Genomic DNA, 13,087 nt, shown 5'->3' with positions numbered 1-13,087 from the left:
CCTGGTATGCTGCAGTCCATGGGGTCAAAAACAGTAGGACATGACTTGGCAACTGAATGACAACAACAAAAGCTTTACAATGTTGCATTTGTTTCTACCATATAACCATATGAATCAGCCCTAAGTATACACATATCCCTTCTCTCTTGAACCACCCTCTCACACCTCATGTCATCACAGAGCACAGGGCTTCATTATACAGCAACTTCCCGTTAGGTATCTATTTTACCCATGGTAGTGTATATATGTCAGTGCTGCTCTCTCAGTGGATCCCAACCTTTCCTTCCCCAGCTTTGCCCACAGTCCTTTCTCTACATCTGTGTGGCTATCCTGCCTTGCAGATAGTTTCATCAGTACCATATTTCTAGATTCCATATATATGGATTAATATATGATATTTTTTTCTCTTTCTGACTTACTTCACTATTTATAATAGGCTCTAGGCTTATCCACCTCAGTTCAACTAACTCAAATTTGATCTTTTTCATAGCTGAGTATTCTACTATATATATGTATAACAACTTCTTTATCTATTCATCTCTCAGTGAACATCTAGGTGGCTTCCATGTCCTGGTTATTGTAAATAGTACTACAATGAACATTGGGGTACATGCATCTTTTTGAGGTATGGTTTTCTCAGGGTATGTGCCCAATAGTGGGATTGCTGGGTCATATGGTACTTTTATTCCTAGCTTTTTAAGGAATCTCCATACTGTTCTCCATAGTGGCTGTATCAATTTACATTTCCACCAACAGTGCAAGAGGATACCCTTTTCTTCACATCCTCTCCAACATTCAGTGTTTGTCAATTTTTGGCTGATGGCCATTCTGATTGATGTGAGCTGATACCTCATTGTAGTTTTGATTTTTACTTCTCTTGGAATGAGCGACATTGATCATCTTTTCATGTGTTTGTAGGCCATCTGTATGTTTTCTTTAGAGTAATGTCTGTATGTCTGTTAGGGTCTTCTACTTTATTTATATATATATATATATACACATACATATATATAAAATTTTAGTTACTTATTTGTTTTTGACTGTGCTGTCTCTCCTATGCTGTGCAAGCTTTTCTCTAGTTGTGGCAAACAGGGATTACTCTCTCATTGTGGTGTGCAGGCTTCCACTGCAGTGGGTTCTCCTGTTGCCAAGCACAGGCTCTAGTGCATGCAAGCTTCAGTAGTTGCAGCACATTGGCTCAGTAGTTGAAGCTCCTGGGCTGTAGAGCACAGGCTTAATAATTGTGGTAAATGGGCTTAGTTGCTCCACAGCATGTGGGATCTCCCAAGATCAGGGATCAAACCCCTGTCTCCTGCATTGGCAGGCAGACTCTTTACCACTGAGCCACCAGGGAAGTCCCGACCATTTTCTAGTTGGGTTGCCTGTTTTTCTGATATTGAGCTACATGAGCTGCTTGTATATTTTGGAGATCAATCCTTTGTCAGCTGCTCTGTTTTCAAATATTTGTGTCTCATTCTAAGTGTTGCCTTGTCTTCTTGTTTATAGTTTCCTTGTTGTGCAAAAACTTTTAAGTTTAATTGGGTCCCACTTGTTTACTTTTGTTTTTGTTTCCATTAGTCTAAGAGATGAATGTAAAAAGATCTTGTTGCAATTTATGTCAAACTGTCCTGCCTATGTTTTCCTCTAAGAGTTTTATAGTTTCTGGTCTTACAGTTAGGTCCTTACTCCATTTTGAGTTTATTTTTGTGTGTGGTGTTAGGAAGTGCTCTAATTTCATTTTTTGTTTCCCAGCACCATTTATTGAAGAGGCAGTCTTTTCTCCACTGTATATTCTTCCCTTCTTTGTCAAAGATAAGTTGCCCATAAGTGGATGGAATTTATCTCTGAGCTTTCTATCTTGTTCTATTGATCTATATTTCTGGCTTCTTTCCCAATATGATACTGTCTTGATTACTGTGGCTTTGTAGTATAGTCTGAAGTAAAGAAGGTTGATTCCTCCAGACTTTTTTTTTCCTTTCTCAGTAATGCTTTGGCTAATCAGGATCTTTTGTGTTTCCATACAACTTTTAACATTTTTCATTCTAGTTCTGTGAAAACACCATTGGTAATTTGATAGGGATTTTGGATGTCACAAACAAAAATTATTGCACAAAAGAAGATGCATACAAGTACATAGTGTATTAACTATTTTAGAGGAAGTTCAAAGCAAGCCAGTGTAATATATGGTAATAGAATAGCAGCTACTTTTGATTGAATCTTGGCAGAAGCTAAAATAAAGCTATTTTGACTGTTGGTGGTTATATGGTTGTCTATAAGAGTAGTTGACCAGTAAAGCTCATTATTTGCCCTGATAATAATGTACTATATACCAATATATTGTTAAAAGTGAAACAGAAATTTCCAGAAAAAATAAAAACAAGGTGAATTCATCACCAGTATACCAACACTAAAAGAAAAAAATAATAAAGTGTCCCTTATAACTAACAAAAATAATGATATGTATTCTTGAAAGTGCTTTAATTAATAAAGCATAAAAGATAAAAATAAATTAAAAAGTTAAATACACATTTTCTGTGATAATAATAAAAACTTACAGTATTTAAATATAGAGAGAATTTTTAAAACAAGAAAATTTCTGGGGAAAAGTAATATTTCCTGGCATAAGAGTTAAAAAGATTAAGGGTTTTCTTTTCAGTAAATTTCCTTTATCTGAAAATAAAGAATAGAAAGAGTCCTATAATAATCCATTGTTTAATTATCACTTCAGATTCTTTAAGTCTGGGAAAGTTAGACTCACATCTTTTAAGTCCTTGAAGGAATTAATCCAGTTTAGAAGATACCAATCTAGGCTTTAACCTTTGAAAAGAAAAAAATCCAAATTCTATCCAAACATCAACTACCCTCTCCTTACAAATGGATGTGTCATCAGCCTTGACTGTGGCAATGGTTTCACAGATGTATGCATAAGTGCAAATTCATCAAATTGTATATGTTAAATATGCACACTTTTGTATATCAATTATACCTACCAATAAAGCTGCTGAAAAAACATAAGCAGAATTAAAACTTGGAGAGAATTTGTAATCTTCTTTACAGTTTTAATGCACTAGTGCTAAAGAATTTTATTTCACAAATTAACATTCTAGAAATATTTTCTGAGAAATCTGTACCTATAAGTTGTAAGAACCTATACACTGGAAGAATATTTAATCATCTAAACTTGGGACATCAACGTTATGGAAGTTTTTTTTAACTAATTTATTTACATTAATTGGATGCTAATTACTTTACAATATTGTAGTGGTTTTTGCCATACATTGACATGAAGCAGCCATGGGTGTACATGTGGCCCCCATCCTGAACCCTCCTCCCACCTCCCTCCCCATCCCATCCCTCAGGGTCATCACTAGAATATCTATACTGTCATTTGATCTTAGATTATGTGTATTAGATATAATATCTAAATACTAGGCACTGGAAAAATATTAGGACACAAATTTTAATTGATAGGTTTAGAGTGGCCTTGGCAATTTATTTAGTACCCTTATTGGGAATAAATTCTAATATATCCACCATAGACCCAAAAAAATATTAAAAGGAATTGATGATGTGAAAATAAAATGGTAAAAGTGGAAGTTGTTCAGTCTTAAAGAGAACTGATTTTCTCTCTTGAAGGTTATAATCATATGATTTGTTAACCATTGGCTTAATATGAAGCCAATTTGATTAAGAAAAATAGTTACTGGAAATGCAGTAAATACTAAGAAGAAATATATGGTCTCTACTCTCCACATTCTCTTTAAGTGGAGGTTCTTCCTATTATATAATAATTTTCAGAAGTTAAAAAATACATGAGTCATACAATTATTCAACGAACACATGTACAATACTTTATTTAACTAATTTAAAATAATTTAAACAATCATATACACAATGGAGTATTACTCAGCCATTAAAAAGACTACATCTGAATCAGTTCTTAATGTGGTGGATGAAACGAGTTGATTATACAGAGTGAAGTGAGCCAGAAAGTAAAACACCAATACAGTATACTAACACATATATATGGAATTTAGAAAGACGGTAACGATAACCCTATATGTGAGAGAACAAAAGAGATACAGATGTATAGAACAGTCTTTTGGACTCTGTGGGAGAGGGAGAGGGTAGGATGATTTGGGAGAATGGCATTGAAACATGTATAATATCATATAAGAAACGAATCGCCAGTCCAGGTTCGATGCAGGATACAGGATGCTTGGGGCTGGTGCACTGCGATGACCCAGAGAGATGGTACGGGGAGGGAGGTGGGAGGAGGGTTCAGGATGGGGAACACATGTACAGCTGTGACGGATTCATGTTGATGTATGGCAAAACCAGTACAATATTGTAAAGTAAAAAAGAAAAAATCATATGGCTACTGTTTCAGAGGAGAAATCAAGGAACAGCATATAATCAAAAGACTGTTATTCAGTATCTATTAGAAACTGAACAGAATTTAATTAATATTAAACAGTGCCATAACTATTTAATGTTATTTAAATAACTATTTAACTATTTAAATGTTAAATAGCGCCATACAGTTTATGTATCACTTCATAGTGTCTGAACATAAAGGAGAGAGTAATTTCATTTTCCTGATAATTAAATGATTTTAGATTAATATATTTACTATTAGATTGTACAGAAAGGCAGACACTTTCCTATTTTATTGCTAAGATTTGGACATTTCTTCCAATCATTTATTTGTGCAATTTCTGGACTTCTACCTATTCTGCCTGAGATGGGTGGATTTTGAACAAGGATATGATATACCTTCCCTGGAGGAGGGCATAGCAACTCACTCCAGTATTATTGACTGGAGAATCCCCTTGGACAGAGGATCCTGGCAGGCTACAGTCCATCAGGTCGCAAAGAGTCTGACATGACTGAGCAATTAAGTACAGCACATGATATACCCTGATGCTGGGAAAGATTGAAGGCAGGAGAAGGGAACAACAAAGGATGAGAGGGCTGGATGGCATCACAGACTCAATGGATGTGAGTTTGAACAAACTTCAGGAGATAGTGAAGGACATGGAAGCTTGGGGTGCTGCAGTCCATAGGGTCGCAAAATGTCAGACATGATTTAGTGACTGAACAACGTGATATATTACATCCATCCTATTCCATTTCCTCTTTACATTGTCTTTTCTACAGACATATTTCAGACTCTTCAAAGTCATCTAAACGGTCTGTCCCAAGTAGTAGGGTGGAATTAGATTTCTAGCACTGTCTATCTAGGGATATAGAAAACTCACTAACTTGAGATTTTCTTACTAGGATATTCAAAGCCATCTTTTCAATACTTATAGAATAAAACTGGTATTTTAATCTTCATTTACTTGCTTACTTTCTCTCTCTAGTTGACTCAGAACTCAAATAAGAAATAAGGGTGCAATTCATCAGGTCCTATAATCCCAGCAGTACCAAAGAGAGACCCAAATGCTTTCATGATAAACAAGTTGTATTACACACTGGAAGCAAAATGTAACAGTACACTTCAGAATTCTAAAATGTAGGTGGGTTTGCCTTAGGAATTCCTCTTCTGATAATATTAAGCTAAGGAAATAAGGATGCTTATATAAAATATTTAATATTATATTTATAGTAGTTAAATATGAGAAGCTATATTAAATAACTGTTTATCCATTAAAAGAGTATGATACAGAAAAATTGTGATGCAAATATGTTTTACCACAAATAATTACAGATATTGACTTAGAAACTGACTTTATGTATACAGCTTATCATATATATAAAAATACATATATAAATATTTTCCCATGAAAACATAGACATGAAGCAACTTTGATGTGTTTCCTTAATACTTTATTATATGAGTTGAAGGGTACCCAGAAATATCTTTTCATCAGAACATTATTGTTTTACACTTAGAATGTATCAAATAAAATTGTTGCATCTTATTTTCTCCAAGGACCCGATTCCCACTGCTGCCTCAATTACATATTTTGCCAAAATTCAGTGCATATTAGATTCATTAGTCACTTTCGAGCTTTAGTCACACTTTATTTATCCACACAGAGGAAACATGAACATCCATAAGAATCTAAGATAATAAAACATTCATCTTACTTCACTGTGTAAAAAACTATCTTTGCCAAGAGATATCAGAAATTATATTTTCAAAATCTACAAATGTATCTCTCAAACATTAAAAATAAATGACTTTTTATTTCAGCTTTGAGACATAAAAATTGTTTCCTAGATTTAAAGTGGAATAGAATCCTTAATGAGAGTCTGTTGACAGTACTCAGAGAGTACTATCCACTGCAAAATACTGTGAATGTGTATGTCCTCATGAGAGGGGCATTAGTGCATGTATTTAAGGCTGTTTATAATTTCAGTTTCATCTTGAGGACAATGAAGATTACACAGTCAACTAAAGCCATGGTTGCCTTCCACTAGAGTAAGTATGTTCTTCTTTGGTAGTATCAGGGTTGTTCTTGTTGTTGTTGTTGTTTTCATTCAACATACTAGTTCCTTAGTTTCTGCAAAATGTCAGACTTATCTATTTAAATAAACATCAGAGATGGCAATGAATTAATTTGGTTATCTCCAAAAAGAAAATAGTTATTTCTAGTGTTTTTGAGTTAATGGACAGGAGTTTGAGTAAACTCTGGGAGTTAATGATGGACAGGGAGACCTGGTGTGCTGCAGTCCGTGGGGTCGCAAAGTCGGACACAACTGAGTGACTAAACTAAGTATTTTTTAGAATCAGAAGAATGAAATATGAAGGCATTAGACTCATTGGAAATATTTATTACATACATCGTAGAGATGGGTTACTTATCTGTTCACTTTTTTTTATCATTAGTATCCACAGCAGAACCAGCCAAATCATAAGTCTCAATAAATATGTTTCAAATCAATTCAGAGTTCTTATGAGTGCTCATAAGAACTAGGGTGATAAACAGAAGTGATCTATCCTACTGTGTCACTCATGAATCAATACATAATTATGCCCATATGTAACTATAAGATACTCAGAGTGCCAAATTCCCAGCAGTGTTGTCATTAGTGATCGAATTATAATGAGCCAACTATAAAAACAAATGATCCTTGAAATATATTAAAAAGAAAATGCACATGAATGAAAATGATTTATCAGAGCATTCGCTTAACACCTGGGATCACAGAAGATAAGAATCAGTGACTAGAAAGGCAGGAGAGTTTGGAAATCCTGAACTATGGTCTGAGTTAGGATGCCACAGCGAAGCACTGAGAGCTTTAGAATTTTCTCAGCTTAGTTCAGAGTGTCAATTCCTTTATGATACTACCTAAAAGTTTACCTGATTGCTAGCTAGTTATTTCTCCTCTCAAGCCGAGATTAGTGCCTCTTTTCTATAGAGATGCTTATTAACCATAGGTAATTTCCTATCTATTTCAGTCTGATGATGTTATTTGTTACTGTCTTGATAGAAATAACAAGCGTTCATTCACTAGGCCTTAACAGAATGCATCTCTAGGTTCTTGTGGAATAGACTGCAAAAATAAGTGAAACGATTAATTAATCTTTCCATGGGAAGTCCTTTTATTCCTTAGAATGAAGGGAGAAAATTGCATAAACTCCACATTTACAAAAAAAAATTGCTGCCCAAATAATTACTCAATGATAGCTGAGAAAGAAATGTGGAATATCTATTGCCTTGTGTTCAAACATTTAGGTCTCTGGAATCTACCCTTAGTACTTCTCCACAGAGCACGGAACAGGTTGACAGAGGCATGGAAGTCCACCAACTTTATAACTTTATACAGAACACAAGAAAGGAACACAAGAGCTTTATGGATTAATGTCATCATGGTGGTTTAGTTGCTAAGTCATGTCCAGCTTTTGCGACCCCATGGACTGTAGCCCACCAGGCTCCTCTGTCCATGGGATTTTCCAACAGGAACAATGGAGTGGGTTGCCATTTCCTTCTCCAGGGGATAGTCCCGACTCAGGGATCAAACCAGGTCTCCTGCATTACAGACAGATTCTTTACCAATTGAGCTACCAGGGAAGCCCCTAATGTCATCATACATCAATATAAGTAACAGTTAGCATAAGTTATGGAACAAAAAGAAAATGAGAAAGAGGAAGAAAACAAAGGAGAGAAAAAGTAGGGGAAGTGACTTTAGCTCACCATCTACCGGTCACTCTGCATGGATTATCTCAATCAATATGCACAATAACTCCATATACTTGGTATCATGGGGGAAACAGGCTAAAGAGAAAAGAGGAAATAAAAACACTGCACCTCACTCCACAAGCTGAGTAAAAAGCGCAGGAAGTAAATTTCCTCTCACTACACATCAGTCCACAGGAAAGCAACAGAGATTCACTCAAACCTGCTTAATATTAAAGGCAGTCTCAAAAGATCAGTTTAATTTTACCAATTAGGCTCATATAAAAATTTAAAAATCTTCTTAAAGGTCACTCTAAAAACTCACTAAATCATTTTAAAGAAAAATACTTTATATTTGATGTTTAAGGCAAATATAATATTCATTTGTTTACTCAGATATTTATTACCTTAAAACAACCTAAATGCTATGCACTTGAAATTCAAAATCCAAGCATATGTTCTGTATCCTCCTCTTCAGAAACATTAGCTAGAGCCTAAATGAATTAACTTCCATGAGCTTTAAGAAAATATCTAGTATGGGGTAACTTCAGATCATTATTTTCACAACACTTAGGAGAGAATTATCATATTCTGGGCTTTAGAAAAATGATTCTGATTGTGTTGCTTTTAAAATCTTGAACAGGAGAAGTTATGATATACGTTGAGTACATATTAATATACTTTTGCAATATTTCAGCTATAAGATAAGGATACCCATGGTATAATTGTCATGGGAGAAACAGGCTAAAAAAGGAAAATGTGTGTGAGAAATGCAAGGAAAAATTTAAGAAATCACAAGACTTGATAATCAACTGAAGATGAGAGTAAAGAAAGAGGAAGAATTAAGAATGTCCTTATATGACTTGGGATTTACAGAGAAGGAAACACTTCTCTGTAATGTTTAAATGGGTGCCATATTTAAAATCTTGAAATGGACACATCTAAAGGTCACTGAAAAGGAAATAATGGAGAAATGAAATAGGAATGCTTAATATAGTAAATAGTAATGTGTGTTCCCCATATTCCAGTACCAGCTATAGATATTGTAGAAATGTAAATATGTATTATCTACATTTATCAGTACAATCCTAAAATGTATCCATTATTTTCATCTCAATTTGCACTTGAAAAAAGCACAAGATACCAAAGTCAATTGTCCAAGGAAAAGTCTAAATTCAAACCCTCTGTGTGTGATCTATATGTCCAAGAATAAGTTTAATGCTGAAGTCAGAATACTGTAGGAAGCATTTTCCCTGCATATATAAATTTGGGAATTATCACCCTAAAGGAAGTCACTTTATTTATGAGAATCTCTTCAAGAGAGAACAGAGTGAAAGAACAAATTCCCTAGAAAAGAAATTGCAGGTCAATCCATTAACAGAATGGTTATCAAAAGAGAAGTCACCATCAAGGAGAATGGAAAACAGACCAGAATGGTAGGAAGAAACTGAGGAAAATATGAGATAGGGGAAATTATGCCATCATCACTTTTGCAAGTTGGCAGTTTATTCTCTTACATGTAGCTGAGCGTTTGAGTGAAATGAAGACTGAATTGTGTTTAACAAGTGAAATGAGATAGACTAGTGGTGACCTTGTGAGGAATAGTTTAATTAGTGCAAAAATCAGGTGAGTTGGTATATAAATGGTTAAAAAGACAGGAAACAATTATCATATAGATGGAAGGTAAAGCTAGAAGTATCATTAAGAACTGTCAAAGTTTTGTTAAACTGGATACTGCTAAATGTCATCCATAATAATGTGATTGAGTGTATTCAAGCTGAAATAAGGTTGACCAAAAACATATTAAAAGTCATGGATATGGTTTTTCAGCTCTATGAACATACTTTAACATTCCCTCCTTTCTCTGTAATAAATTTTGAAGCAACACATTACTAAAAAAAATACTTACACAGGGTAGGCAGATTTCATTGTCAAATGTGTTTAGAAAGAAATAATAGAATTCAGTTTATATTTTTATTTTTATTTTTTTTTAGTTCCAATGGAATGCTTTCTTCCTTTATTATTATTATTATTTTTTTTATCAGACAGACAGATATTTTATTTATTTTTTTTTCTTTTTTTTTTTTTTAAATTTTAAAATCTTTAATTCTTACATGCGTTCCCAATTGCTCTTAATGAGACCCCTTTGATGGAAAAAGCGAATGTTCTCACGAGCTAAGCCTTCTCTGGCAGCTCAGATGGTAAAAAATCCTCCTGTAACCCAGGAGACCTGGGTTCTATCCCTGAGTTGGGAAGATCCCCCGAAAGAGGGCATGGCAACCCGTTCCAGTATTCTTGCCTGGAGAATCCCCATAGACAGAGGAGCCTAGCCGGCTACAGTCCATGGGATCACAAAGAACTGGACACAAATGAACGACTAAGCACAGAACAGCACAGAGAATATGAAACTGTAGAATCTAGTTAGAAGGCTTTAATGTTTTCATTGGCAAGGAAATCAGAAATAAAGTAATCCACTCAATGATACAGTTCCAGAATATAGTTTGCAAATTGGGGAGAAATTTTTGTTGCACAAGCATATCCTAGGAAACATGAAAATACATAATATATTCTATTCTAACAGTAGCTGGAAAGCACAGTCAAAGGTAAATATAGCAAATATACTTTGAAATAAATGTTCTATGAGGAAAAACTCCTAGTGTTTGGATTGTAACACATTTAAATAAATTTTTCAGAAAATATATCCAATAAAACAGTTTTAAACATGCCTCAGAGAGGCTGGACTGGATAAGCTGAAACAGGATAAACTATCCTGTGATAAGTAATTCATTGCCAGTATAATAGCTAACACACATGTAAGCTTTAATGCTAGGATTTTCTTTTTTAACATAAATTCATTTATTTTAATTGGAGGTTAATTACTTTACAATATTGTATTGGTTTTGCCATATATCAACCACCATTTTGCTTTTTCTTTTTGTTTTTTTTTTTTGCCTGTATCTTTTTGAATTTATTTTTTTTCTCCATTATATCTCTCATTTATTTTTTTTTAATTTTTAATTTTTTATTTTTTATTTTTTTTAAATTTTAAAATCTTTAATTCTTACATGCGTTCCCAAACATGAACCCCCCTCCCACCTCCCTCCCCATAACACCTCTCTGGGTCATCCCCATGCACCAGCTCCAAGCATCTTGCTAGAAGCATATATGGAGATAGGACATTCAGGAAAACAGACTTGTTGATCCTAAAACAATATATTGATAGAAGCATTTTTTCTCATTGATATTTATATGTTGAATGACCAATTAGGAGTTAAGTGTACATTCATTAGAAGCACTAGTGTGAAATAAAACAATTTAAAAATGAATATGCCGTTCATGTGACACAAAGAGGTGATGAAACATTGTCATGTGCTATGTGCTTGCTTTTCCAATGACCAATTGTATCAGTCACTCTCATATTTACTTCTCTTGACATCAGAAACCAGCCAGGAAGCTGGAGTTCCTCATGCAAAGGCTTTATTTTTTTCAAGCAGATTGGGCAAGAGATAACCATCACAGATGAAAAACCAAACCTCAATAACAACCTTCATCTTGCTGGGGTTGACAGATGACATTCGACTGAAAATTTTGCTCTTCATTTTTCTATTTCTGTCCTACACTGTGAGTATATCTGGAAACTTAAGCATCATCACCCTCACTCTGATTGATTCACACCTTAAAACACCTATGTATCTATTCCTCCAAAATTTCTCCTTCTTAGAGATTTCATTCACAACTGCTTGTGTTCCCAGATTCCTGTACAGCATATTATCTGGGGATAAGTCCATCACCTATACTGCTTGTGCCAGTCAACTGTTGTTTACAGACCTCTTTGCAGTGACAGAATTTTTCCTCCTGGCCATCATGTCCTATGATCGCTATGTGGCCATCTGCAAACCCCTACATTACACAACCATCATTAGCAGTAGAGTCTGCAAGAACTTCATCCTTTTCTGTTGGGTGGCAGCACTGACCATCATACTCCCACCACTTATTCTGGGCTTAGAACTGGAATTCTGTGACTCTAATATCATTGATCACTTTTGCTGTGATGCTTCTCCTATCCTGAAGATCTCTTGCTCAGACACATGGCTGATAGAGCAGATGGTTATTGTGTGTGCTGTGTTGACCTTCATCATCACCCTCATGTGTGTAGTTCTTTCCTACATTTATATCATTAGTACTATTCTAAGGTTTCCCTCTGCCCTGCAAAGGAAGAAGGCCTTCTCCACCTGTTCTTCCCACATGATTGTTGTTTCCATCACTTATGGTAGCTGCATCTTCATTTATGTCAAACCTTCTGCCAAGGGTGAAGTAGCTATTAACAAAGGAATTTCACTCCTTATTACTTCTATCTCACCCATGTTGAATCCCTTTATTTACACACTGAGAAACAAGCAAGTGAAGCAAGCATTTCTCCACTCAATTAAAAACATTGCATTCCGCTCAAAGATATAGAGAAAAAAATGAGTCAATGAATCCAGTTAAAAGGAAGAATGAACAGGCCCAAAATCTGAAGCTGCTGATACTATTTGTCTCTATACAGTTTATTCTCAGTCATATTGACATTCCCACTTCTCTTTAAACTTGCTTACTGTGAACCTTGTCTATTCCATCATTTGCTCTTCATTCCCTGGTGGCCCAGTGGTTAGGACTGTGCTTTCACTTCAGGAGCACTCATTCCATCCTTGATCTGGGAACTAAGATCCTACACGCCATTGGGCATGGCCAAAAAAAAAAGAAAAGAAACAAGAATCAACAACAAAAACTACACTCTGAGGATGTTTACTTTAATCTGGCAGAAATTGCTATTTCCAAACAGGTTGGTTGTTATCCCTGGAAACACAACAGACCATATTTTCTCCCATATTCATATACTGTCTGGTATAGCTATGTAGGCCACTTTATAGCTAACAGAGGGGTGTGGAAACATGTGGTTCATTTTTAGAACTTGCCTA

At 34.9% G+C, this 13,087-nt stretch overlaps 1 protein-coding gene across 1 annotated transcript; it reads left to right on the top strand.

The window, feature by feature from the left end:
• On the top strand, positions 11,649-12,587 carry LOC102174545 (olfactory receptor 6C2-like). The gene has a single exon (XM_005680443.2). It carries the CDS (start codon positions 11,649-11,651, stop codon positions 12,585-12,587), a length of 939 nt encoding a protein of 312 aa, XP_005680500.2.

Source organism: Capra hircus, chromosome 5, assembly GCF_001704415.2.
Source record: "Capra hircus breed San Clemente chromosome 5, ASM170441v1, whole genome shotgun sequence".
In the NCBI taxonomy this organism is placed as follows: Eukaryota; Metazoa; Chordata; class Mammalia; order Artiodactyla; family Bovidae; genus Capra; species Capra hircus.
This window is presented reverse-complemented; position numbering and strand designations above follow the sequence as displayed.